The sequence below is a fragment of the Dreissena polymorpha genome, chromosome 1 (genome assembly GCF_020536995.1).
Source record: "Dreissena polymorpha isolate Duluth1 chromosome 1, UMN_Dpol_1.0, whole genome shotgun sequence".
NCBI lineage: Eukaryota > Metazoa > Mollusca > Bivalvia > Myida > Dreissenidae > Dreissena > Dreissena polymorpha.
Window position 1 is genome coordinate 121,552,668 of NC_068355.1, and position 26,470 is coordinate 121,579,137.

Below are 26,470 nucleotides of genomic sequence, written 5' to 3' on the forward strand. Positions count from 1 at the left end.
TAACAAATTTCAAAGCGGCGTTCTCATGAAGAAGCACATTTTGAGTGGTGGAAGTTCAAGGTCAAGGTCATCCTTCAAGGTCAAAGTTCACAAAAATAAATAATATATTTTTATTTTAAAGCGGCCCAATGTGTTTCTGACGAACACATCTCTTGTTCGTTATAATATGATAATTTATCATTCAAAACGATGTTTTCACTAATTAATATCATAGCTACACGCTAACCACCTGTGGGTTGCCTAACAACTAAGGCTTCAACCCATTTAAGGGCCTACCGGTATGTGAATGTTTGCGACCAAAAAAGAGGTGTATTGTAGACCATGTAGCATACAAGTATTACATAAAGGTAATAAATACGAAGCAAAGAAAGGTTGACTGTACAATTATAGTTTTATACTATGCTTTCATTCAGCCAGTGTTAGGCTACCAGAATATTTACAAATACAAAACGTGGCCTATCTTTCTATTTATGCCCCCCTTCGAAGAAGAGGGGGTATATTGTTTTGCACATGTCGGTCGGTCCGTCCACCAGATGGTTTCCGGATGATTACTCAAGAACGCTTAGGCCTAGGATCATGAAACTTCATAGGTACATTGATAATGGGGCCGAAATAAAACAGACGTTCTTTGCAGATGATGCAACTTTTTATGCCCCCCTTCGAAGAAGAGGGGGTATATTGCTTTGCACATGTCGGTCTGTCGGTCCGTCCACAAGGTGGTTTCCGGATGATAACTCAAGAACGCTTAGGCTTAGGACCATGAAACTTCATAGGTACATTGATCATGACTCGCAGATGACCCCTATTGATTTTGAGGTCACTAGGTCAAAGGTCAAGGTCACGGTGACCCGAAATAGTAAAATGGTTTCCGGATGATAACTCAAGAACGCTTATGCCTAGAATCATGAAACTTGATAGGTAGATTGATCATGACTTGCAGATAACCCCTATTGATTTTCAGGTCACTAGGTCAAAGGTCACAGTGACCTGAAATAGTAAAATAGTTTCCGGATGATAACTCAAGCACGCTTATGCCTAGGATCATGAAACTTCATAAGTAGATTGATAATGACTGGCAGATGACCCCTATTGATTTTCAGGTCACTAGGTCAAAGGTCAAGGTCACGGTGACCCGAAATAGTAAAATGGTTTCCGGATGATAACTCAAGAACGCTTATGCCTAGGATCATGAAACTTCATAGGTACATTGATCATGACTCGCAGATGACCCCTATTGATTTTGAGGTCACTAGGTCAAAGGTCAAGGTCACGGTGACCCGAAATAGTAAAATGGTTTCCGGATGATAACTCAAGAACGCTTATTCCTAGGACCATGGAACTTGAAAGGTAGATTGATCATGACTGGCAGATGACCCCTATTGATTTTCAGGTCACTAGGTAAAAGGTCAAGGTCACAGTGACAAAAAACGTATTCACACAATGGCTGCCACTACAACTGACAGCCCATATGGGGGGCATGCATGTTTTACAAACAGCCCTTGTCTTTATTAGAACTGCGAAGGTATAATTTTAAAGATTGTTGGCATGAAAGAATTATTTTCTCCTTGTTTGGAAAATTGTTAAAGCTTGTATTAAGTTCTTCATGTTGTTAATATGCTACTGTTTCATTATTTAATTATTTCATATATTATTGTATTTATGGTTTTAGCAAGCAGACCTCTGAAGAATTCAATGAGGTTGTCTGCGAAGTTTCACCGCTGGTCTCGTATGAAGGGGAGGTCAGTCAGTTCACAAACTGTTTTGTGAGGTCAATTTGCATACACACTTTTCCGATATATATCTGTGTAAATTTGTGCTTGTTATTCTTGGTAAATGACTTTCTGCATTGTTAAATAATTAATGCCATGATTTAAAATCTGTTTCATTGTCTTAAGGAAATATTTCATAGCAAACAGATATGACCAAATAACTTCAACAAGTCCTCTTTGCCATTTAGCGACCTGACCTACAAATAGATGATCTAGAATGTCTATGGGTCGAACTACGTATCAAGGGAAGGCGTCTTTTATTTGGATCTTTCTATAGACCACCTAACTCTTGTCCTTATATACTAGAATGCATAAACGATTTGATCTCACTAGCCGTTGACACAGGTATTGAAAACATTGTTATCACAGGTGATTTCAACCTCGACATGAATAAACCACAGTGTACGATCAAAATAGACTCCCTTCTGTTACAGTACAATCTCACACAGGTTATTAAGGAACCTACTCATTTCACAGAAACCTCAAATTCTCTTCTTTACCTTTTTATGTTAACATCATCATTGACAGTGCTAAAAAGTGGCGTCGGAGAACCTTTTCTTGACCAACAAGTTCGGTTTCATTGTCCAGTCTACTGCGTCATAAACTTCAACAGAAAAGTTGAGCAAATTTTAAACGTGAAATATGGAAATACAAAGACGGGGACTACACTTAACTAAGACAACTTGTGCAGAATTTTGATGGGAACAACTGCTGCGATAATAACTTTAACATATATACCTCAAATTTCACACGTCAACTTATCTGTTTCTGCAAAGCTACTATCCCATCCAAAACAGTTACAATAAGAACAGCTGATCCTCCATGGCTACATAATAATATTTGAAAAGAAATCCGACGCCGCAAAAGAGCATACTAAAAGGCCAAGGCTACCAATTCAGACCATCATTGGCACATTTATCGCCATTCACATTCACGAATAAAAATGTAAAATTTGTATACAAATTGTAGTTTTATGAATAAATACTTACCTGATATTACAATAAGGATTTCCTTTTTCTTAGTCCGCATTTTACACTACTCCGGTTTATCCGGAGAATACACCTGATGCTTTTTCTGCGCATGCGCAGATGTACTTCCGATTATACCACATGTTATTCAGTCTTCCTTTTCGGCGAAACTGTTCGCAAGGATAGACAAAATAATATGAGGGGAGGAGGGCGGGAAACCTGTAATATCAGGTAAGTATTTATTCATAAAACTACAATTTGTATACAAATTTTACATTTTTATTTCATACAATACTTACCTGATATTACAATAAGGATTTTCTAGATTAACTAGCAATATCCCAGGAGGTGGGTATTATTTTGTAAAATAAAGCAAGTATATAAACTTACCAGTTTAATGACTGTAACACTTTCTTTCCCTTTTTTCCACTAAACACTTTCTTGGTGACAGTGGTGACTATTCGCTTGTAGTCTAAACAAATATATACCAGAATTAACAGTCACAACCCTCCTATTTTACACATGTTTGTATTAAAAACTGCTCCTTTGCAGTTATATCCTCCTCATCGTTTCGATATTGCAGTCCGCCGAATAAGCGCACCTGTGGAAAACTCTGTGATACATCATGCTTACCTAAGCATTTAAAAAGTTAAAATTCACAAGATTCAAATAATGCTTTGTAAAAGTGGTCTCCCTTGACCAATCTGCTGCCTCTAGAACCTGCTTGAGAGATGCGCCCTTGAATAAAGCCCAAGAGGGTCCAACACTTCTTGTAGAATGTCCAGTCACCTTTCCTGAATGTTTATTCACAGTCTTGTGAGAAAATTTGATAATGGACACTAACCATCTCGATATTGTTACTGGAGTCACAGGATGATGAGGTTTATTAATTGCCAAAAACAATTTCACAATGTCTCTTTCACTGACACATCTATATTTTTCTGTATGCTTCAAGTAATATGTAAGTGCCCTCTTAGGATCCAACAATTTGTCACTAGGAAAATGAGGCACAAAAATATTGTTACTCTGATGATTAGGCCTATCAGTTTTGGACAAACCAGTTCTCAAAAACGTAACCCCATGTTTTTGAACATTTACTAACCCTTCTCCAAGAGTGAGAGACTGCAAATCACTACACCTCCTAAATGTTGTAATCGCCAACAGAAAACAGGCTTTCCTGGTGACATACTTCAAGGACGCCGCTCGCATGGGTTCAAAAGGTGGTCTCTTCAGGCAAGCTAAAACAGACAAAAGATCCCATTCTGGAACCAATCTACGCATGGGTGGACGTTCATTAAACACGCCTCTCAGCAGTCTGATAACGTAAGGATGTTGGCCTATAGGTATATTATCAATAGGAGCAATTACTGCCGACAACATGGATCTATATCCATTAATGGTTCTGTATTTAAATCCATTGTTAAACAAAAATGTCAGAAAATCTGCACAATGCACTACAGATGCTGAATATGGATCAATCTGTTGTTTATTACACCAGCTATTGAATTGTCTAAATTTTGATGTGTAATCCCTTTGTGTACCTTTCCTCCAAGATTTGGCAAGTAAGGATCTAGTGTCTTTTGAAAACCCTTTTGTAGAGAAACTTCTGTCGATAACAGCCATGCAGTCAACTCCAGAGCCTGCGGTTCTGGATGACTGACCAGACCCTTGCATTGAGTTAACAGGTCTTTCAGGGGAGGCAATTTGATTGGGCATGCTATCAACAGACTCAATAGTGTCGGATACCACAGTTGTCTCGGCCATAAAGAGGCAATCAAGATCATTGTACACTGAGACTCTTGTAAATGAGACAGAACTCTGGGTAACAACTGAATTGGTGGAAATGCATACACAAACATATTCTGCCACATTATTGACAGAGCATCCAGAGCAAAAGCTTGCGGGTGGGGAAGCCATGAACAAAACAGAGGAGTTTTTTTGTTCTCCAATGTTGCAAAAAGATCCAACTGAGGTTGACCCCATAGATTGAAAATTTTCCAAACCACTGAACTGTTCAGAGACCATTCTGAGGGACTTATTCTGTATCGACTTAGTGCATCTGCTCGGAAATTTCGAGACCCCAAAATGTGAACCGCTTTCAAATTGATTTTGTGTTTCAAGGCCAACTCCCATAGTTCCATAGTTAGATGACACAACTGGACAGACTTTGTCCCCCCCTGACGATTTATATATTGACAAACAGTGGTATTGTCCGATCTGATCAGTACATTGTGTCTCTTCAAGCGTGATAGGAAATGCCTTAAACATAAAATCACTGCCTTCATCTCCAGACAATTGATATGCATTCTCTTGTCTGGAACAGACCACTGACCCTGGCAATTGAAATTGTTTACATGACCACCCCATCCCCACTTCTTGCTTGCATCTGTGGTTAAAGTTACTGGAAAAGACATTTTGCTGAAAAATCTGCCCTTGGCTATGTTCTGATCCTGTAACCACCAATTCAAATGCTGAGCAAGCTGTGGAGTAATGTTCACTATAAAGTTCATAGACATGTACTTTGGATTCCAGTGCTCTAAAAGATGAAGTTGTATAGGTCTCATAAACAATTTTGCATTGGGTATCAGTTCTAGACACGAGGCTATCATACCCAGAAGAACCATGTAATCTCTGGCCGTTAAATTTCCTGATAAAATTTTGGTCACAGCCAACTTTAAGCTTTTTTGTCTTACTTGAGTGGGAAAAACAAGACCCTCCTGCAGACTGAACAGGCTTCCTAAATATGTAATGGTCTGACATGGGACTAACTGAGATTTCTCTATGTTTACAATCCAACCTAGTTGAGACAAGAGGTTGAGAGCTGTGGATAAGTTTTGTAACAAAACAGCGCGAATTTTGTGTAGGCATAGCCAATCGTCCAGATAATTGGATAATCTCAGACCCAGTTTTCTCAGATGAGCTACTACCACAGAACTGACTTTTAAGAATGTCCTGGGAGCTGTTGAGGGACCAAAACAGAGAGCCCGAAACTGGTAAGCTACTCCGTGTACACAAAATCTTAGATACTTGCGATGACTTTTGTGTATCATGATATGGTGATATGCATCTTTTAGATCTATCGTCACAGCCCAATCTCCTATCTCGACTAAGTTCAAGACTTGAGCAATTGTTTCCATTTTGAAGTGCTGTTTTCTGAGATACCGGTTTAGAGATTTAAGATTGACTACAGGCCTCATTTCCCCAGTCTTTTTTGGCACTAGAAACAGCGTACTGTAGAAACCTTCGTACATTTGAGACTGAGGAACTTTTTCTATAACATTTTTTTCCAAAAGATTCTCTATTTCTTTTAGAATTAAATAGTGATGTTTTTTGGGAACCACTGTATGTTTTATGCCCTTGAAAATGGGAATTTGATTGAATTCCAGCTTGTGACCCTTTTCTACAATGTCCAAAACCGATTGGTCTGTAGTTATTTTTTGCCATGCCCCTAAAAAGTGAGTCAATCTCCCTCCAACAGGTATCTCTGATTTGTTTACATGTATACTGACCTTGTCATTTGTCTGTGGGTTTGTCAGTGTTCCCACGCCCATAAGACTGCCTGAGCCCCTGTCGTCGTGAGAAACCTCTACTGGACGATCTAGGGAAGCCTCTACTGGACGACGGGTCTTCAAAACGACTCCTGTACTGGACCTTTGGGATACGAAAATTATTCCAATTGGTTCCAGAGGTCTGGGGAATTGTGGATGTCGCTGGTTTGCCATATGACTCAAAACGTGGTCTTTTTGCGGTGTCAAAATCAGATGGAAATTTCCGTTTTGGACGCCTCACATCCGGGATCAAGTCATCGACCTGTTTCTTCTTTTCTTTTCTGGCCTTCAACAAATGCTCAAGTCCAGGCCCAAACACACCGTCACCTGACAAAGGTAAATTGGAAAATTGCAAATTGTCATATTGTTCATATAGCCCAGTGTCAGTCATGGCAACTGCTCTCCTGGCAATGTGATGAAAAGCACCTGTCCGCCCTAGCTGGTCAAGCACTTTTGTTGAAATGGCGAACACATCCTTCACCTTTTGCACTATGGTTTCTTTATCCAAGTCCTGGGTTTGCACTGAAGTGAGAAGGCTACCAAGTCCTTGCTGTAGGTAACATTGCATAACAATACCCATACGAGCTGCATGCTGACCTTTGAAACAGATCTTGTCCACCATTTTGCATGGCTGTGTAAATAGCACTTTGCCTTTGTTCTTCGCAAAGGAAGCCTTTTGCCCATAACGTTTTGTTAAGCATCCGTCCACCAACTCATCTAAAAGATGGCACTTTGAGCGTTTTTTCACATGATTCATCCACTGGGAACATGTCAACTGACTCCTCATTGAAGGCCGTTAAAAAATTAGGCTGATCGCACCTAAAACTCGTGTTTAGAACCTTCAATTGCGAGTCATCCAAACAAATGCCTTCCTTCAAAGGTTTATGCTTTACCAATGCATCCTCGCCAAACATTTCAAAGAGACACTGTTTTGTGGTCTCAGCGAGATTTTCACCATTATCCACCGTATCCGAATAGCTATCGTCCGAATCGGCGTCCGCCAAAATAGATAAAACGCAGGGCTCGAATTTAACTTTTTTGTCTACTTGCAAAAAATTGCGAGCAGCTTTAATACCAACTCGCAAAATCAAAAGCATTCTCGCAAATTTGATGGAAACATACAAAAACCTTGGACATTAGTTTAGTACTATTTAAACAAAATAAAAGTACTTAACATGTATACACATTTTATTTCTGCAACCATACAAAGATATCAGTTCCTTGGACCATAAGGACCCACATCAGGTTGATTGACCATCTTCATCTACAACAAGTTTTAGTCTTATTTTAAGGTATTTTTCCCATTAATTCACTGTTTTCGTAGAAGGATTTAAAATCCGTTTTTTCTAACTAAACGGTTAAATTTGCTTAATCTTTTGCATTATGTATATTTTGTGTTATTTCCGTCTGTGGTTATAAAGTGAAAAGTCGACTGTTTCAATTCCTTTGTACCAATACCATCCGCGTATCTGTATATACCAGTCTACATACAAGGTGCGCGCTTACGCATAAGGGTACTTGGGCGTTCTATAAATTGACTTAAGATTTAGCGATCATGACGTCGAGCAGCATTATACCTACTCATTTCTTTTCACCATTTATTTACTCGCAAAAAAATACTAGTGGCTTTAAACTTAACTCGCAATCGGTATTTTTTACTCGCATTTTGCGAGTGTGCGAGTGTTAATTTCGAGCCCTGAAACGTCATCTTGCACACGTACATGATTATCAGAGTTTGTCTCTGTATGGCATGGTGCAAGCCGTTTCCGACCATCAGAGTTTGTCTCTGCATGGATCTGTGCATGCGGTGGAGAACTGGCCACCTTGCCTAACACACGCGTAACTAATCCCTCCAGTCTATCGAACTTAGCTTCTAACAGAGAATATTTAGATTTTCTCTTTTTCTTTCTCACGTGCTCTGACTTTGTATCAGACGCCATTTTCATGATATTGTTCGCCAATGACTCGTCGAAACTCTCCGACACAGGCGACAGGTTTGTTCCATCGTCCGAAAATTCACCGTCTTCAGACATAATGACTATCCCCTCTTACGAGAAAAGAACTTTCTACTATCCTGAACTTTAAACAACTTTTAACTTAAATCTTTAAAACAACGATGCGAACTGTTTCGCCGAAAAAGGAAAACTGAATAACATGTGGTATAATCGGAAGTACACCTGCGCATGCGCAGAAAAAGCATCAGGTGTATTCTCCGGATAAACCGGAGTAGTGTAAAATGCGGACTAAGAAAAAGGAAATCCTTATTGTAATATCAGGTAAGTATTGTATGAAATAAAAACACCTCACATAACGAGTTACCTCCCTTAATTCACAATGGTACAATATATGAGTCACCTCTTGACAAAGCAAATATCCTAAATTCCTTTTTCCAATCTCAATCTACTGTAACTATACCCAGTACGCACATGCACAACTTACATTCACAAGAGCCAGATTGCCCCGTCTTTCAAGATCTCATCATTTCCCGTCAAGATGTTTTAGATTTCATAAAAGTAATGAAAACGGGAAAGGCATCAGGACCAGACAAAAAAATAGCCAAGTCCTAAAGCAAATTGCATCTGAGATTGCAGGTCCACAACAAAATCTTTTCAATCGTTCCATCAGTACTGGTAGAGTCCCTCGGAGTTGGAAAGAAGCAATTGTTTGTGCACTTCACAAAAAGTCTGATCCTCAGGATGTTGGAAATTATAGACCGATCTCCCTTTTAAGCGTTTTAAGTAAATGTCTGGAGAGAATCCTCCACAAATACATTTTTAACCATTTAAGGGCTACCAATTTTATAACCCCATTTCAATCATGTTTCATACCAAAAGATTCCACTGTCAACCAATTAGTCTCAATATATCACACCTTTATTAAAGCTGTTGATGAAGGTAAAGAGGTTAGAGTCGTATTTTGTGACATTTCTAAGGCATTTGATATAGTATGGCACGAAAGACTCATTCACAAGCTCCCACTATGTGGTATCTCTGGAAATCTTCTATCTTGGTTAAAAGACTACCTACAGGAGAGGATCCAGTGTGTTGTAATCTCCGGCTGCCAATCTGACCCATTACCCATAAATGCTGGTGTTCCTCAAGGGTCTATATTAGGGCCCCTCCTCTTTCTTATATACATCAACGACATTGTACGAGATATTCACTGTCCAATTCGCCTATTTGCGCTATATACAATTGTCGACAACCCGATTGATGCAGCTAACCATCTTAACTCTGATCTTGCAAAAATCCATTCTTGGGCTGATAAGTGGTTGGTTACCTTCAATCCATCCAAAACGGAATCCTTAGTAATGTCTAGAAAAGTCAACCGCCCAATCCATCCCCCCTTTTTCTCAACGACTGCCAAATCACTGAGGTTTCGTCTCATAAACATCTCGGCTTAAATTTTTCTGATTCATGTTCCTGGCACGACCATATTGAATCAATCAAGAAAAAAGCATGGCAGAGAATTAATTTAATGTGACATTTAAGTTGACGCTCGATAGAAAGTCCCTTTTATTGATATACTCAACATTTATCAGACCAATTCACGAATATGCTGATGTACTCTGGGACAACGTTACTACACAAGATGAAATTGAACTTGAAAAGATTCAACAGGACGCAGCAAGAATAATCAGCGGGGGAACACGTTTAGCATCTTTGCAGAATCTATATAATGAAACGGCTCTCGAACCATTAAAAAATAGGAGAACAAAACATAAACTTACCAATTTCTATAAAATGTATAATTCTATATCACCCCCCTATTTGTGTACTCTGATCCCCTCTAGCGTTGGAGAAAGTTCGGCTTATTCACTTCGCAATTCTAACAATATTCGCAGCATTCAATGTAAATCACAACTTTTTTCACGATCTTTCGTACCATCAACTATAAACTTATGGAACAATTTACCTGAATCTGTAAGAACAGCTCCTTCTCCTTCAGCTTTCAAAGCAAATCTAAACAAATATTAAAAAAATAATTCCCCAGCATTACTACGATGGAGACCAGCAGTCGAATATTCTACATGCACATTTACGAATGCATTGTAGCAGCTTAAATGAACATTCGTACGCAAAAAATATTGTCCAAAGTCCATATTGTTAATGTGGTGAGATTGAAGATACATATCATTTCTTCTTCAATTGTCCCATTTATACTGTGAAAAGAGTTATCCTTTTTGACAATCTGTCCAGTTTTCAACCCATAACTTTGCAACTACTTCTTTTTGGTGTTAAAGACGGATCATACGAAGTAAATTCATTAATTTGTAAACTTGTTCAGTCTTTCATCCGAGATAGTCATAGATTCTAATCCTAATCCATCTCAGGAACAAACCATTTCTGCTAACGATGCCCCGTCCCGCAACTACTTCTTTTCTTATCGCAACTTCTCTCACTTGAACTCTTCTCTTACACTTCCTCCCCTTTCCTTCTCAACTTATTGCATTTTTTGCTATCAATACTACCCTGTGATATGATTTGTATTACAACATATATATTTTCTCCATTTCTAAACGGTATTCAAATACCAATCACTGAACTATATGTTTCTAAATGTTGTTATTTTTATAAGTTGTTGTTACACGTTTGGTTGTTTACACCATAACAGCAGCGCTTCTAACAGACAGAAGAGAGACACAGCATAAGCCTCGAGCTTTTTTCTCAATTCTGTCGAATTGTATCCTACAGCCTTTATATTAAGCAATACTGCAATTTTTTCCTGCCTTGTGTATTGTTCGAAAATTATATGTATGTTTGTATTGTATTGCTTATATGTTCTTTCTATTGAACTAAATAAATAGTGTTTAAACCAACAAGTAATATTTGCTTGAAGAAGATCTCTTAAACAACTTTAATTTCTTCCATTGCGTTTAAAATCTGTTTTGTTCAAAAGTCATATTAAATATATTATTAAATCAAAATTACTAAGGCATTATCATTCTTTAAAGGTTATATAAAAACTATTCAAATACTTAGATTATTACAGGAGAGTAACATAACAGTTTAATGCCATTACAGCACAATTAAAAAAATGCCATAAAAATTTAATTTTATTTACGGTATCAGTCACCTATCTGTAGCTATAAACAGAATTGCAATAACAGCTGCAGAAACTCGACATGCATTAAAGATATAATCATGAAACTTTTTATACACATGAAGAGCAATTTTAGGTTGCTACGCAACAGTTGCTTTACAAGAGCTCAAATGTCTGGTAAATTGTCAATAAGTCTTATTGTGTTGTGACAAATGAAAAGTGGGATTTGAATATTATGCATTGGATTTGTACAGATAAAGAGTTATAAAAGTAATAATGCATGATCATTTATTGACTGGGTATTTATCAGCAGGGGACTGTGGAAGCCTTGTTCTTATGCTTTATTTAATTATTTGTTTAATGTATCTTATTTGTGTTGTTTTACAACTTCATTTTTGGATTGCATAAGGTTAATAAAGGAAGAGGCTGACTAAGTTGGTAGTGCTTGAGTATAAAATCTGAATATTGCAATCTCTGACCAAGCCACAATGACTACACATTTGTAATGAAATCCTTTCTGCTGTCATCCACCCCTACCTCTGCTACCTCTGCTTCAAGTAGGGCAGTTGTCAGTTACAGTAATATAACTACGTGCACACAGCTATGTGCACTCAGCACTGGTAAACCAGCTAGAGGAAAAACGGACTGTCGTGATATAACTGCAAGATAAAAAAGTACAACTGGTAAATCATTATACAAATTGTGTTTTTCAGGACCTGGAGGCAGTGGTTTGTGGTCAAAAGTTCCTATCCCCAGTTAGGCTGGAGAGAGGGGGAGATGGTGATGTGGTCATTTTGCAAGGAAGCAGCTGATTTGTTGAGACATTTTTTACACGGCAGCTCATTAGTGAAGATTTAATTTAGTGTTTTTAAAGTGATTTTTTCTGTTTTTGAACGGTTTGATGCACACACAATTTAGATAGTGGTTAAATAATTTTTTGAAATATTGCTTTATATTTTAATGTCCGAAGGTTCATTTGATGAATTATTACTTGTTAAACAGTTTATTGTTATTGTATAATAATGTATTTATATAAGTTAGGTTTGTGATAGTGAAGATGTTTTTGTCTTTTTGTAAAAGTTCCATTTTCCAAACTTGGAACAATTTATGTATTTTATTTCTTTGTTAGAGAACAGTCATTTTATCAATGTGTCACAATTTCATTTGCAAGCATTTTATCATCTATCTCTTAATGAAGCCTTTTAAGAACGACTTTCAATTGTGCATATTTATGCCCCCCTTCGAAGAAGAGGGGGTATATTGCTTTGCACATGTCGGTCTGTCGGTATGTCGGTCAGTCCACCAGGTGGTTTCCGGATGATAACTCAAGAACGCTTGGGGCTAGGATCATGAAACTTCATAGGTACATTGATCATGACTCACAGATGACCCCTATTGATTTTGAGGTCACTAGGTCAAAGGTCAAGGTGACCCAAAATAGTAAAATGGTTTCCGGATGATAACTCAAGAACGCTTAGGCCTAGGATCATGAAACTTGATAGGTAGATTGATCATGACTTGCAGTTGACCCCTAAGGATTTTTAGGTCACTAGGTCAAAGGTCACAGTGATCCAAAATAGTAAAATGGTTTTTGGATGATAACTCAAGAACGCTAAATTATGCCTAGGATCATGAAACTTCGTAGGTAGATTGATAATGGCTGGCAGATGACCCCTATTGATTTTCAGGTCACTAGGTCAAAGGTCAAGGTCACGGTGACCCGAAATAGTAAAATGGTTTCCGGATGATAACTCAAGAACGCTTATGCCTAGGATCATGAAACTTCATATGTACATTGATCATGACTCGCAGATGACCCCTATTGATTTTCAGGTCACTAGGTCAAAGGTCAAGGTCACGGTGGCCCGAAATAGTAAAATGGTTTCCGGATGATAACTCAAGAACGCTTATGGCTAGGATCATGAAACTTCATAGGTACATTGATCATGACTGGCAGATGATCCCTATTGATTTTCAGGTCTTTAGGTCAAAGGTCAAGGTCACAGTGACAAAAAAACATATTCACACAATGGCTGTCACTACAACGGAGAGCCCATATGGGGGGCATGCATGTTTTACAAACAGCCCTTGTTCTTTTGGAAAATCTCTTCAACATTTGTTTATACATTTTATATTTGCTTTTAAATGTTTTAATCTTAATTTATTTTCCATTAGAACCTGTAAAACCTCCATGCTCACAATCAAACAGCCCATTAGTCTGTCTATACTTAGATAACAAGTATTGAAACCCATTTTGTATTGCTCAGTTATCAATCCCTATGTGATGAAACTTTGATAATCAGTTAATAGCAGACTAATTATATAATTGGAAACTATTACTTTTGCTGAGGTCAACCAGAGATCTTGACCATGAAAGTAGTTTAAAGACAAAGAACATTATACACTACTTGATACTCAACGAAAAAATAGGTCCTGATCCCAACTGCACCAATGCTGACTACAGCTCTAATTAAGAAAAGACTGAACATATCAAGTTAGACTTAAAACAATGTTTGCATTATTGTCAGTTGTTGGCCTGTCATTCCAAACTGTTGTTTAGTGGCCAACATGGTAGATCAACAAAGGTACTTGAAAAAAAAACTATGAATAAAACACTATAACTTAATATAAGGTTAAGAAACTTGTCATAAATATCATTCTTAAAAAATAGAACTTAATATTATATTTAAAAAAACAAAAATAGATTGTGTTCTTATGAAGTGGGTAGGACAAAATCTATAATAAACACATTTTCAGCAAAAAATTATTATGTTGGGATTGCATGAAACCATGGGGTAGAACATCAAATACCATACATGTTGTTTTTGCCTTTTTATGGATTGTTCTTAGGTAGTGAAGATTTTATGGGACACAATCATGTATTAGAAGGATGGGAGTGGGAGGGGGCGGGCAAGTTTGTCTGTAGGTATTTTAGCTTGTAGCAATATTCAAACCGGTGTTAGCTGTGTATTTATAGTGAATCTTTAGGGTGGTAGTCCTTTACCAAGTTATAACAGCTGTGCTGTGGGTATTTTTATTGCGAGTACATGGAGACTGTTTAATTTATATAGCGTCGCTGTCGTTCTCAAACCTCGTAGCTCCAAAATTTTCAAAATATTATTTTTCGTCTTTTCCGAATATATTAAGTCTGGCGCGTGTTTTGTGCTATATCTCGTAGCTCTACGCCAATCAGAGCCCTTGAAAAAGCCACGTGACGAAATGTTGTAGAACGATTGTTGGCTTTTTTCCCAGCGAAAAGTCATAGCGACGCCATTTCACCTATAGGTACGTCGTTTCGTTTGGACAAATTTGACAAAAACGTTTTTATAATTTTTTTTAATTTGCAACTACAACATGTACGAGGTTTCCTATCAGGACGAATTGTCATACCTCATAAAAATGACAAAACTGTGGTGACAAAATATTGTAGCTACCATGTCTGACTGTCAGTATGACTTATCAGTATGACTTACGCGTCTACGGCTTATACCGTATTTTGCAGCTTCATTTGTTTGGTATTTTTACAGAATTTCAATTTCTTAAACATTGTTTTAAAAAAATGAGACAGTTTTTTATCTCTCCTGAAAAGTTGGCATTTTGTAGCTACGAGGTTGAGAACGACAGCGACGATAGTTTATTTATTGTAAAAATGTAACATTTTTATGTTGTATAATATGTTTTTGTGTATGCTTAAATTGCAATTTATTTATTTTGCGTAGCTGTTTAACCCAGATTTTCAACTTTTTTCTACCTTTGCAGCCAATAAAATGTTTTAGATGAAAGCTTTGTCATAATGAAATGCTAATATAGCACATATTTCTAAATATTTAAGAAACTAATGTTATAACATTAAATCATATTTGAGAACACATACAATAATATGATTTGACGTAGTATCATTAATATCTACATAAGTAATAGAAAATTATGCAAGTTTGCATTTTGAATATATTTACATCATACCTCTACGCTAATTTCGGCCTCATTCAAAGGTGTCTGATATGTATTATTTCATGTAAGTAAGTGCTTTTTTTCAGTCAAAGTCAATCTTGAGAGGTTTGCGCTATTTTTATTTGGAATCAAGTCATGCTATTGTATTATACAGGCTCAACAAGAATTGCAAGATATGTGGAACGACACTAATAAAACTACTGATATGCAAGCCTTGCCATTTTTTAGGCCTAGCCTCTCCTGATAAATTACACAACAGTAGGGAAGTTAAATGTTATTCCCTCTAAATATATATGTAATGGAGATATTTTCTGTAATGTATTATATTCTGCAATTCAAGAATATGTAAGTTCACAAACATGCATAGGAAATGTGATATAAACTATGCAATTATATATAAACTGAATAGACAAGAATTAAAATATTTATGTATAAATATGCAATACACAACAAACATATCATGTGGTTGATTATCAGCAAATAACTGAAAAAGACAAAAATAAACTCTGCTTTCAATTATTTTATTTTTTAATTTAAACGTTCAACCTTTTCTAAGTCAGAATATAGGCGGAATATCTATTTAAAGAAATGTATTGTTTCTTGCAAATCAAAATAATGCACAATAATAGAACAGTTCTTCAACTATGCAAATAATTCAAAGTTAACTGTAGTCAAAACCATGACCTTTGTTAATGATGTATTGTTTGGACAGTTATTTCGTTTATGTACCGTACATTCGCGGCCATAAGTCTACCTCGGCCATATGTCGAGGGGTATAATGTGGCTAGAAAAACTTGGTTTTTTGCCTTGACTCTGCCATAAGTCGGGGGGTAAATTTCTTCAATATCTCGGACATGTTTAAGTGACGTTTTAGTCATGGTTCTGAGGGCTTTTGTACCGGCAGTTGACATTTTTTGGGATATTAATAATAAAAATATATTTAAAATGAAACATTCAACGTTTCAATTATTTATTATCACGAAAAATATATTTTATTGTTCAAAATCATAATAACATATCATTCATTATTTCGAACTTAATATATACTTCACAAATCAAAATTATTATCCCATTTAACGTAATAACTTTCAGCGTTTATATTATGAGCATATATTTTTGTATTCAAATGTTAGTGCTATTGATGTGAAAATTCGGTAAAATCTTGAACGCAGAAATTCATTATATGGTCAAAATAATTGTAACTTGCTCACAAATAATCAACAACGCTTTCGCCATTATGCGTGAAACACGTGAATTTACCAACACTCGCATCGCTCGCTATTCGACTGTTACATATTCGTAAATCACGAGATACCCGAGGAATATTTTCTGCATACTGGAAAAACGTCTTTTCTAATAATACTTAGCAGATAATCGAAAGTAATTGTGTATTTTATATGTCCAATTACACTTTTTAATAATCCAGGGTGAGTGCGTAATATTATTATAATCAAACAATGAATGAAATCTTCACTCAGATAAGATCTATATATTTACGAAACGATTATGCATTAATTGTGGGACAGTTGTGAATAAATCAACGAAACCACACCTTCATCCAATCAAAAAATATACAATGTGAAGTTGAACAATAGCGATTGGTTAAAGGCGTATCCAACAATCGAGTAATTATTTTTGATTGGTCAGAAGTAGTTTGCAGCAGAACCGTTGTGCATATCATTAACGGATAACTATTTTAGGCGTTACGCAATTATAGACAAATGATCGAAAGGATGCCAACACTACACTTTACACTTTGATCTTAGTCAAAAGGCCGAGAAGCGATAATTGGTGGCATAAAGACATCTGCACCTGTTGACAGTTTGTATTTACACGGATTAACTTTAAATGGGTACAAGTGTCAGCAGTCGATTTTCTATTGTTCTTAGAAGACAACGGACGATGTATCGATAGACAAATTGCTATTTTTATTTTTCGCCACTTTACAGTATTTCACAAATGTTTAATATTTTCGAAGTTATTTTTACATGTTTTTATTTGGACTTATTACGAAGATTATTGCATTAAAAACCAATGTAAACATGAGTATTTTATTATCGGCGGACATTTAAGTAAAAGACGAGTCGGCCTTACCGTAAACAGTCATTATTCTTCCGCTTTGGAGATTTATTACTTTAAAAAAAAGGCACAGAAATATGTTTATTTTTTATTTTTATTTAGTACCTCATCCATAAGTCGAGTTGACTTTTAAAGTCAATTTTGGGAGCGTTTTTAGGTCGACTTATGGCCGCAAATTTACGGTATGTATTTTTGTATGGCATTGGAAAGAATGCAAACATTTTATTCGAATATGAGCTATGAAAAAAACGTTGAACATCAATAAGTAATTATTTATTGTTTTATAACTGAAACATTTTGGCTATTTTGTTTTATAACGTAGAGTTTTAAAAACGCTGGTAAGATGCAAACACATAAGCAAGAATATTAAGAGACCAGTATTAAATATAAAACAAATAATTAATTTTCATGGGTCCAAACATTGAGTAATGAGCACAACATGTAGTCATGTCAGAGTTAATAAGCCATAAAGAGAGTTTTGAACAAGATAATATTATTTTGCATTTTGTTTTATGTAACTGAAGTTATCTTCATGTTCTGTGTCTGGCATAATGTTCTGTATCTGACATAACAAGCAAGGCAAACACTATAATAATATTGTGACTGACAATATACATTTGAACTTGTGAGGAGGAAAATACATATAATGTGTTTACCTGGTTTGTATGTTAATACTTGATTAGTGTTTAGTGAAATTTACATTTGCTTATGTTATACATGTGCATTAATAATGTGCAACATAATAAGAGTTTAGAATAAAATATGTATTTTACAAAAATTTCTTGTTGTTTTTCAGTACAGTATGATACTTTTTAAAGGAATTGGGTATGTTATTTGTCAGTCAAACAACTTTTTAATTGATCCCCTTTAGTAATGATGAAGTAGTTTACTGGAAAACAAACTTTACCATGAAGTCTAGATGTGTATGAAGTTGCTATCTTCAATATTGCAAAAGTGTACATTTAATGAGCGATTTGACCCATATAGTTGACCTTTGACCTTGAAGGATGACCTTGACATTTCACAACCCAAAATGTGCAGCTCCTTGAGAAACACATGCATGCCAAATATCAATTTGGTATCTTCAATATTACAAAAATGTACATTAAATGAGCGATTTTGACCCATATATTTGACCTGTGTGACTTTGACCTTTCACCACTCAAAATGTGCAACTCCATGAGATACACATGCATACAGAATATGAAGTTGCTATCTTCAATATTACAAAAGTTATGGCAAATGTTAATGTTGGCGCAAACAAAAAAAGTAACAAACCAACAGACAGGGCAAAAAACAATATGTCCCCCACTATAGTGGTGGGGGACATAACCCACTATAGTGGTGGGGGACATAACCCACTATAGTGGTGGGGGACATAACCCACTATAGTGGTGGGGGATATAACCCACTATAGTGGTGGGGGACATAACCCACTATAGTGGTGGGGGACATAATGAAAAGCTCAACACGAGTTCTACTCTGGTAAGCTAAAAATTGTGTTAAGATGTATTTCTTTGTTAAGCAATCGTGACAATATTGTTCACTGACGCAAAACCTTATGCAGATGTTTGGTAGAAAACCACTTAGGAACTTTTATTTAACTTTCATGAAAATTAGCCAATATATTTTTTAAACAAGACCTGCGTTTGTGAAACACACTGCCCAGAGGTATTTGTTAAGTCAAAGGCCCTTAATTTTGCAAAAGAAAACACAATGTAACGGAATGAAACTCATACCTATCTGTAAGTCATATAGGTAGACTCACATGTCAAAAATCAGCTCAATATCGGAAAGCCTTGGGTAAAAAAAAATAATTTGAAAAACTGTTATTATAGAGAAAATTTCAAAGTCCAAGGCCAATAAACTTGTTAAAAATCAATTGACCAGAACGAATTTTACACTTCATCTGTAGGTCATGGAGATAGACCTTACATACAAAAAAATCAGCTCAATATCTGAAAGCGTTGCATACAAAAACTCCGGAAACAGTATGCCGAATGTATAGACATATGGAAATGGCTACTATGCCACACCTGCCAGGGTGCATAAAAGGACAGAAATACTTAATTTCAAATTGTAAATATAGACCTAACACCCTACAACCCACTGCCCTAGTCCTCATGTCTGGGTTTTACTCACATACAAGCAGACAGTTTTTTTGAAAATTCTGGTAACAAACACCTTATATCATTTATTATTCTGAAATACATAACAATGCAAGTAATTCATTCTTAGCAACCTTCTATGCCATTGCAGTTTTAATCCAAGAATCATTGATTCAGTATTTAAAAAATACTTCTTAGTTGACATTGGACTTCAATTGTCTCCAATTTTAATACAGTTTCTAGTGATTCAAAATCTTTTAAAAGCACTTATTCACATGCAATGGCATACATCTGATGGTTATACTTTGCCAACTTTTCCATTGCCCTTCACCAGGAATGCATCAACAACAGTTCTGTTGTCTTCTCCATCACAATACTGAACCCCTAACACCACCACACCAGATCCCAGTACGTTCTCAGCTAGTTTTGAGCCTCTTCTCCGGGGGCTGCCGTGATTTCTGTGCGTTGATCCTCTCTTCTTTCTTCTTCAAGTACTCCTGCATGTTCTCAGGAGTCCGCTGCTTCTGGAGGCTGATTGTCAGAGTGTGACAGTCCAGGCCCCCTGGCAATAACCAGAAGTATGTATAATTTGGCCATGCTCTGTTAAACGGGGGTTAATGCATGTGCTTAAAGTTTCGTATCAGATTAGTCTGTGCAGTCCACACAGGCTTTCAGGGACTACACTTTACTATCTGTAAACGAAAAATATCATAAAAGCAGAAAGTGTTGTTCATGATTAGCCTGTGAGGACTGCACAGGCTAATCTGAGACGACACTTTACGCACATGTATTTAATAAAATATACAACTGTGTTTAACTTTTTTTTCACATAGCAAGGTCCAATTACATGCAAGAATAAGCCATCAAACTCAGCAAGGGCACGATGTTAGTCTTTATAAATAAGAGATCCCTAGGGTGTGGCCAGTTTAGGCTCTCCCGGCCTGCTTTGCACAAAGTTTGTAGAAGACCTCAATATTATGTTTAACACTTAATATTTATCCATTGATCGTTGTTGTTGCAGAGAATATGTTTTAATTTATTTTCTAAACAAGTGACCCAGAGCATGGCCTGTTTTGACCCAAAAGGCATAATTTGAACATCTTTGTAAAGGACAACTGGACAATGTTACACACCAACTGAGGAGCTGCGCCATGAGCGCATGATACGCCCGTCGTTCGCCAATGAAGTAGTAAGGTAATAAATAACCCTTTGAATCATTTTTTTACTTCAGTTTATTTGTATTTGAATACATGGTTTATTTTATAAGTACATGAGCATGGAGCGCCGTCTCCTTGACATTCATACCATATCTTTTTTTGAGTATATGTATGCATTTCTTTAGAGGATATGGAGTTGAAGTAAACCTGTTATAGATATTTTGACCAATAATAAAAGAGAAATGTAGATGGGTAAGTGGTAGTGTACAATCGGAATAGAAAAAAGCTCACCTTGTTCAATTTTTCAGGGATACTATTTCAATGGAGCATAATGTATCATCTTGCAACATCAATTTAGATTGAGGTTTGTCCATAGAGCAATTAGAAGAATACACAAGTAATATCTGCAAAAATGTTTGTCAATAATGTTTGTCATAAATGAGATGGTATACTCAAGATTTATTGACTGAGAGAAATCCAGATAGCTTTATGATCTGAGAAGTATGTCTCTAGTGTGCCACATTGGAAGTTGTCAATATTTGTGAATATCAAATCAATAGTGGATCCGTAGTCATTAGTAGGATCAGTTACCACTTGTTTGTAGTCCAGCTGTTGAACCATTAGTTTGTGCAGTCGGTTTTTGTCTGGTGTTTCTTTATTCCAATCAATGTTGAAATCACCCATCACTACTACTTTTGAATCTTTGATGTGTTTTTTGTGAATAGATAAAAGTAGCTCGCAAAGTTGTTTTGTTGGTTTATTTGGCGGTTTATACACATTTATTATAGCCAAATCTGCCATTGCTGTTGTTCTTGAGATTGTGTTGAAATTTGAAAAAAATCCATCGAAGGATATTTGAGCTACGGTAGGACATTCAATGAAATCACGAAATTTTGACGAACAAAGTCCCATAACTCTGGAACAACAATTCAGAATTCCGTCAAAAACGAAAGGGGATCAGGGTTTATCAATATTAAGATTGTGTTGAAATTTGAAAAAAATCCATTGAAGGATATTTGAGCTACGGTAGGACATTCAATGAAATCACGAAATTTTGACGAACAAAGTCCCATAACTCTGGAACGACAATTCAGAATTCCGTCAAAAACGAAAGGGGATCAGGGTTTATCAATATTAAGATTGTGTTGAAATTTGAAAAAAATCCATCGAAGGATATTTGAGCTACAGTAGGACATTCAATGAAATCACGAAATTTTGACGAACAAAGTCCCATAACTCTGGAACGACAATTCAGAATTCCGTCAAAAACGAAAGGGGATCAGGGTTTATCAATATTAAGATTTTGTTAAAATTTGAAGAAAATCTGTCAAAGGATATTTGACGTAGCGTACGACATTAACAGACGGACGGACGGACAGACGGACGGACGGACGGACGGACGGACAGACGCGGGGTATACCATAATACGTCCCGTCATAGACGGGCGTATAAAAATTAAAACTCTAAGCCTTTAAATTATACACAGAAGCATAAATCGTTTTCAGTTCATTAAAAATACCCTTACATTGTTCAAATGACACTGAATACCACAACACAATAAAAATCCAGTTACCTTTGAAGAAGTCCCACTTGGTATTAAGTCTGTCAACAATGTCCTGTATATCTGAGCAATTGCTTCCCCGTTCAATCTGCAATATATAGTATACAATATTATTTGTGAATTTTAATTTGAAATTTATTTATATTTAAATCCTTAACAGATCTCAAATGCTTCACATATCTTAAAAACATGTATCACTAATTGTATCAATTACTCAATAATCTTCTTTCAAACAAAAAATTATCAATAAATGTATAATTACCCGGTAAAGTTATAAGTATTTAAGTAAAGTGGTACTTATTCTAATAAATGTCAACTAGGAACAATCTCCCAGATAGCTCTAATGTAGGAACTATTGTCCGGGTTGTACAATCTCCCAGATAGCTCTAATGTAGGAACTATTGTCCAGGTTGTACAATCTCCCAGATAGCTCTAATGTAGGAACTATTGTCCAGGTTGTCAAATTAACATCAAAACGAATATCTAGGCTGTCAAAATAATGTATCAACAAGGTTGTCAGAACAACATAGGACCGAATGTCCGGGTTGTAAAAACATTGTAGAAATCAATGTCCCACTGTCAAAAATTAGCGTCAGAACCATTGTCCGTGGGAACAAATGTCCGCATATCAGATTACCCAGTACAACTATTTGGACTAAGAGGTTGGAAACGACTATGCCATAAAGTTTTGTAAGGCTTGGATACAAATTATTGGATTTAAGCAGAATTTCAATACCAGTAGGTAAACCAACTAAATAGCAGAATACTATTTACAGATAACCAGTAACAAAAACAAAAGGTTCTGAAAACAGAAAATAAATCCAAAGTAGTCTGCAATATTTTCCAATCAAGCATTTGCACATTACATGCTCAGCGGTTAAACTAGTGTATACTTTCAAAATTGCTCAATATCAATTATTCTAGATTCACGGACATTAATCATATCACAATCGATAGAAAGGGGAATTGCACTTTTTGGGGGGCAAATCTTCGTGGCTCACTCCGCTCAAACTGGAGCATTACCAGGATGTCTGGGCTCTCCTTCGTGAGCAAGCACTTGAACACTGACACAGGTCTCTCCTGACACGCCTGCAGGATCCACAGGTTGTGGTTGTCATCGAAGCAGACCGTCCATGGCTCAGGGGAGGCAACTCCAGTCAGACCGTGATCTGCATACACCTCTTTGAAGACCAGAGCCTCATCCACGAACGTGAATATCCATATGGTGTTAGATCTGAAATAAATAGAGTATTTAAAATTTCAAAGAATTTTTGTCAAAAGATTACTATCCTTTGTTGTAGAAAATCTTAAGCAAAAAAAGGAAAAGAATTTCATCAGATCAAGTAAGAAAACCAGAGCTTTTTAACAAATTGGACTGTGTCTTTTATCAGCTTTGTCACATATATTCAAGAGCATTTTGTTCAGGAGTTGTTGAATATATGCAAATGTAAATCCTGAGTGGGTATAATTATCTTGTTTGAAGACACAATCTACTTTACTACCTTAACAGGTCTCAATCAACAAGCTTCATAAATAAGTTTAAACAAACAACAGTAATGAATGTACTGCAAAGCCCTACATAAAATATAATATCCCTGCTAATGGCACATCTAAAATTAAAAATGAACATGTTACACAACATTTAAATGAATAATAAAAGAACAGGGTTTACGCTATAAATAGTTCAAGGAATAAATAAACAAAATAAATTATTGCATGTTTCTTTGGTTGTCTCCCCTGCATTACATTTTCCACTTCTACACTGCAATATTGTGATCACTGTCAAAATGAAAACGTTTCATTTTGGAATCAAGCACCTTTTAAGGAATTACTGACAAAACAGTTCAAATTCTACTTCATAATTATACTAATGACAGGATTTGTTACAACATCATCTTGCTCTGAAGTTATACTTACAGAAATCAGACTTGCTGCATAAGTGCTTGTTTCAATGACTAGAAAATATAACTACAGTAAAAAGGAAGAACAGAGGTCAGTCAAGAGAAATGGCAAAAGTGACCATTGTGGACAAGTGACCGCTAATCTCAAATCACCACCTTTTACATGGTTGGTCAGTTGGTAGTATTGCTACGTCATTATCCCACCCAGTTGTTTGCTGATAACTAAGCATAATAACATTAATAATTTCTATTTAATAATACAGAATAATGTCTTATAAATTGATTTAATTTCATAACTATTTTTAAACTAAATCTTTGACTTTGTCAACAGAAGAATTGTTGCTTACTCATGCATCTTGTTCATGAAATTAATCCCAGTGTTTGTATTACATTCATTGGAATGCAATTTTAAATAAAGATTGTCAAATGTCATTGACCTTACATTCGGACAAATATAGAAGCGGATTCGCTGTTATAAAAGTACGGTATAACTGCATTGTTCTAATTCAAAGATGCCAAACTCTTGTTAAATAATACTTAGTTTGTTATAAAAGTTGCAATTCAATGTATATTTTTCCTGAATAGACCATCACTAATCCTTTAATCACCTTCTTATAACAACACTTGCCAGCTTAGTGTTGTTTTTAACAACTTATCAGCGATAAAGAACTATTGGTATTGTCATCCGCTAATGCATTTTAGTTATGAATACAGCTGATAATTGCTACTAATACACATTTTTATTGTTACGTGCACCTGTTTCGTTTGTGTTCCTAATTTTCGTGACTCAAAACGTATGATGTGTGACCGTTGTTTTCAATTCAAACATGAATTTTGGAGTGAAATATACTGGCCGTTGGCCGTAATGGACAAGTGACTGTTATGCTCAAGTGTAAAATAGAGCGATTTCCTTTGGGGGGAATCAAGACTGACCGTTGTTTGCAACTGACCCGTTTTTCTCAAGTCACCATATGGTCAGTTTTGACTGTATTCATTTTCAAACCTGTATCTAGTTGCCGCAATTGTGTTCAGCGCTGGATCATATATCATCTGCTTGATGCCGAGGGGCTCTTGGTCACCTTTGTGGTCCATCATGCAACTCTGCATGGAGTCAAACAGGAAGTTGCCCTCCGTATCCCAGAATGCAATCCTATCGTCCTGTAAGCAAACAAACACTTTATGGAACTTAATATTCATCGTTTATGGACAATCATGCAGAAATATTGTGCATTTATTTAAAGAATTCAAGTTCTAAACTCTCAGATTGCCATTTTAAATATAAAGGAAGAAATTGAATATATATCAAGAGCATAATTATAACAATCCCAACAACTGAAAAATACTCTTCTTGAATCAAAGGTAGGGGGGTATAACTATAGAAATAATGTCCTCTGCACACAAGTTCAGCAGGATAGACCTCAACCTTATGAACCACAGCCTGATAGACCAGGGGCTGGTTTGCATAAAGCTCCAAAAGGAAATCTTATGTTATTAAGTTGTAGTAAGGGAAAAACTGCAGATCAAAATTTTAACAAGAAATCTGATATCTTCTTCTTATAAAAGTGTCCCGTATTACGCATTTTAGCATGATAAACATGTTTAAAACATTAAAATGTTTTACGGCCTAAACAGGAAATTGCCAGTGTCAGACTAAGAAGTTTTCTGAATTTGAGAAAATTAACTTAAATTTCGCTAAGCAGCTTTGTGCATATCACAAATTAACTTAATTTTCCCTAAGCAGCTTTGTGCATATGGGTCCAGAGTTCTACCAATAGAACTAACCTTCTACCCAATTTGCTATTTTTCTACTTCTAGTTAATGGATGTTGATGATTTTTTTACTCATGTATCTACTAAAAAAGTAGCCTACTGTATCAGCAAAAGAATAAACAGTTTCCTCAAGCTGCAGACATGTTTTATTAACCATTAATTAATTGTGAAGGGCCCGATACCATCTTTTTTGTTTGACAATGGAAATTCTAATCAGCAGGATGAAAAGTATGCAGAGCAAAGTAACCGCACACGTATTAATTAAACAGGCTCATTTCCAAGATAAAATCTAAGCCATAAATGTTTTTTATAGGGACTAAAAAACACCGCACTTGTCTATATTACAGCCAGATGTTTCTTATGTCCAGACATTTTACATATTTCTAAACATTCTTACTGTTAATATTTTGTGTCAGTGATGCATGTAGTCAAGCACAGTCTATTGTCAAACTTCAGAAGAAAGAATGGAATCATGCCTTACCCATTGCATGCTGGGAAATTTATCGTCTGCTAAAATGTCGTCTGCTGAATTTCTAAAATTAGCATTTTCTTCGATTTTTTCAAAGAATACTATCAGAATAGCAAACAGTTTGGATCCTGATGAGACGCCACGTTC

At 36.1% G+C, this 26,470-nt stretch overlaps 2 protein-coding genes across 8 annotated transcripts in view; one reads left to right on the plus strand and one right to left on the minus strand.

The window, feature by feature from the left end:
* Positions 1-15,110, plus strand: part of LOC127847353 (UDP-N-acetylhexosamine pyrophosphorylase-like) — a 53,495-nt gene extending 38,385 nt beyond the window's left edge. For 4 of the 5 annotated variants that reach the window (XM_052379229.1, XM_052379220.1, XM_052379211.1 and 1 more), the window contains exons 10-11: positions 1,670-1,739; positions 12,042-15,110. In XM_052379229.1, the coding sequence (XP_052235189.1) occupies positions 1,670-1,739; positions 12,042-12,140 (169 nt within the window). In that variant the 3' untranslated portion in view covers positions 12,141-15,110. The remainder of the gene's footprint in view (positions 1-1,669; positions 1,740-12,041) is intronic. The other variant, XR_008033943.1, reaches the window with a different exon arrangement.
* A 4,427-nt stretch (positions 15,111-19,537) lies between these two features.
* Positions 19,538-26,470, minus strand: part of LOC127847385 (tRNA (guanine-N(7)-)-methyltransferase non-catalytic subunit wdr4-like) — a 79,401-nt gene continuing 72,468 nt past the window's right edge. For all 3 annotated transcript variants that reach the window (XM_052379259.1, XM_052379271.1, XM_052379266.1), the window contains 4 exons: positions 25,089-25,243; positions 23,208-23,418; positions 22,197-22,272; positions 19,538-20,028 (listed from right to left, as the gene is read on the minus strand). In XM_052379259.1, the coding sequence (XP_052235219.1) occupies positions 19,883-20,028; positions 22,197-22,272; positions 23,208-23,418; positions 25,089-25,243 (588 nt within the window). In that variant the 3' untranslated portion in view covers positions 19,538-19,882. The remainder of the gene's footprint in view (positions 20,029-22,196; positions 22,273-23,207; positions 23,419-25,088; positions 25,244-26,470) is intronic.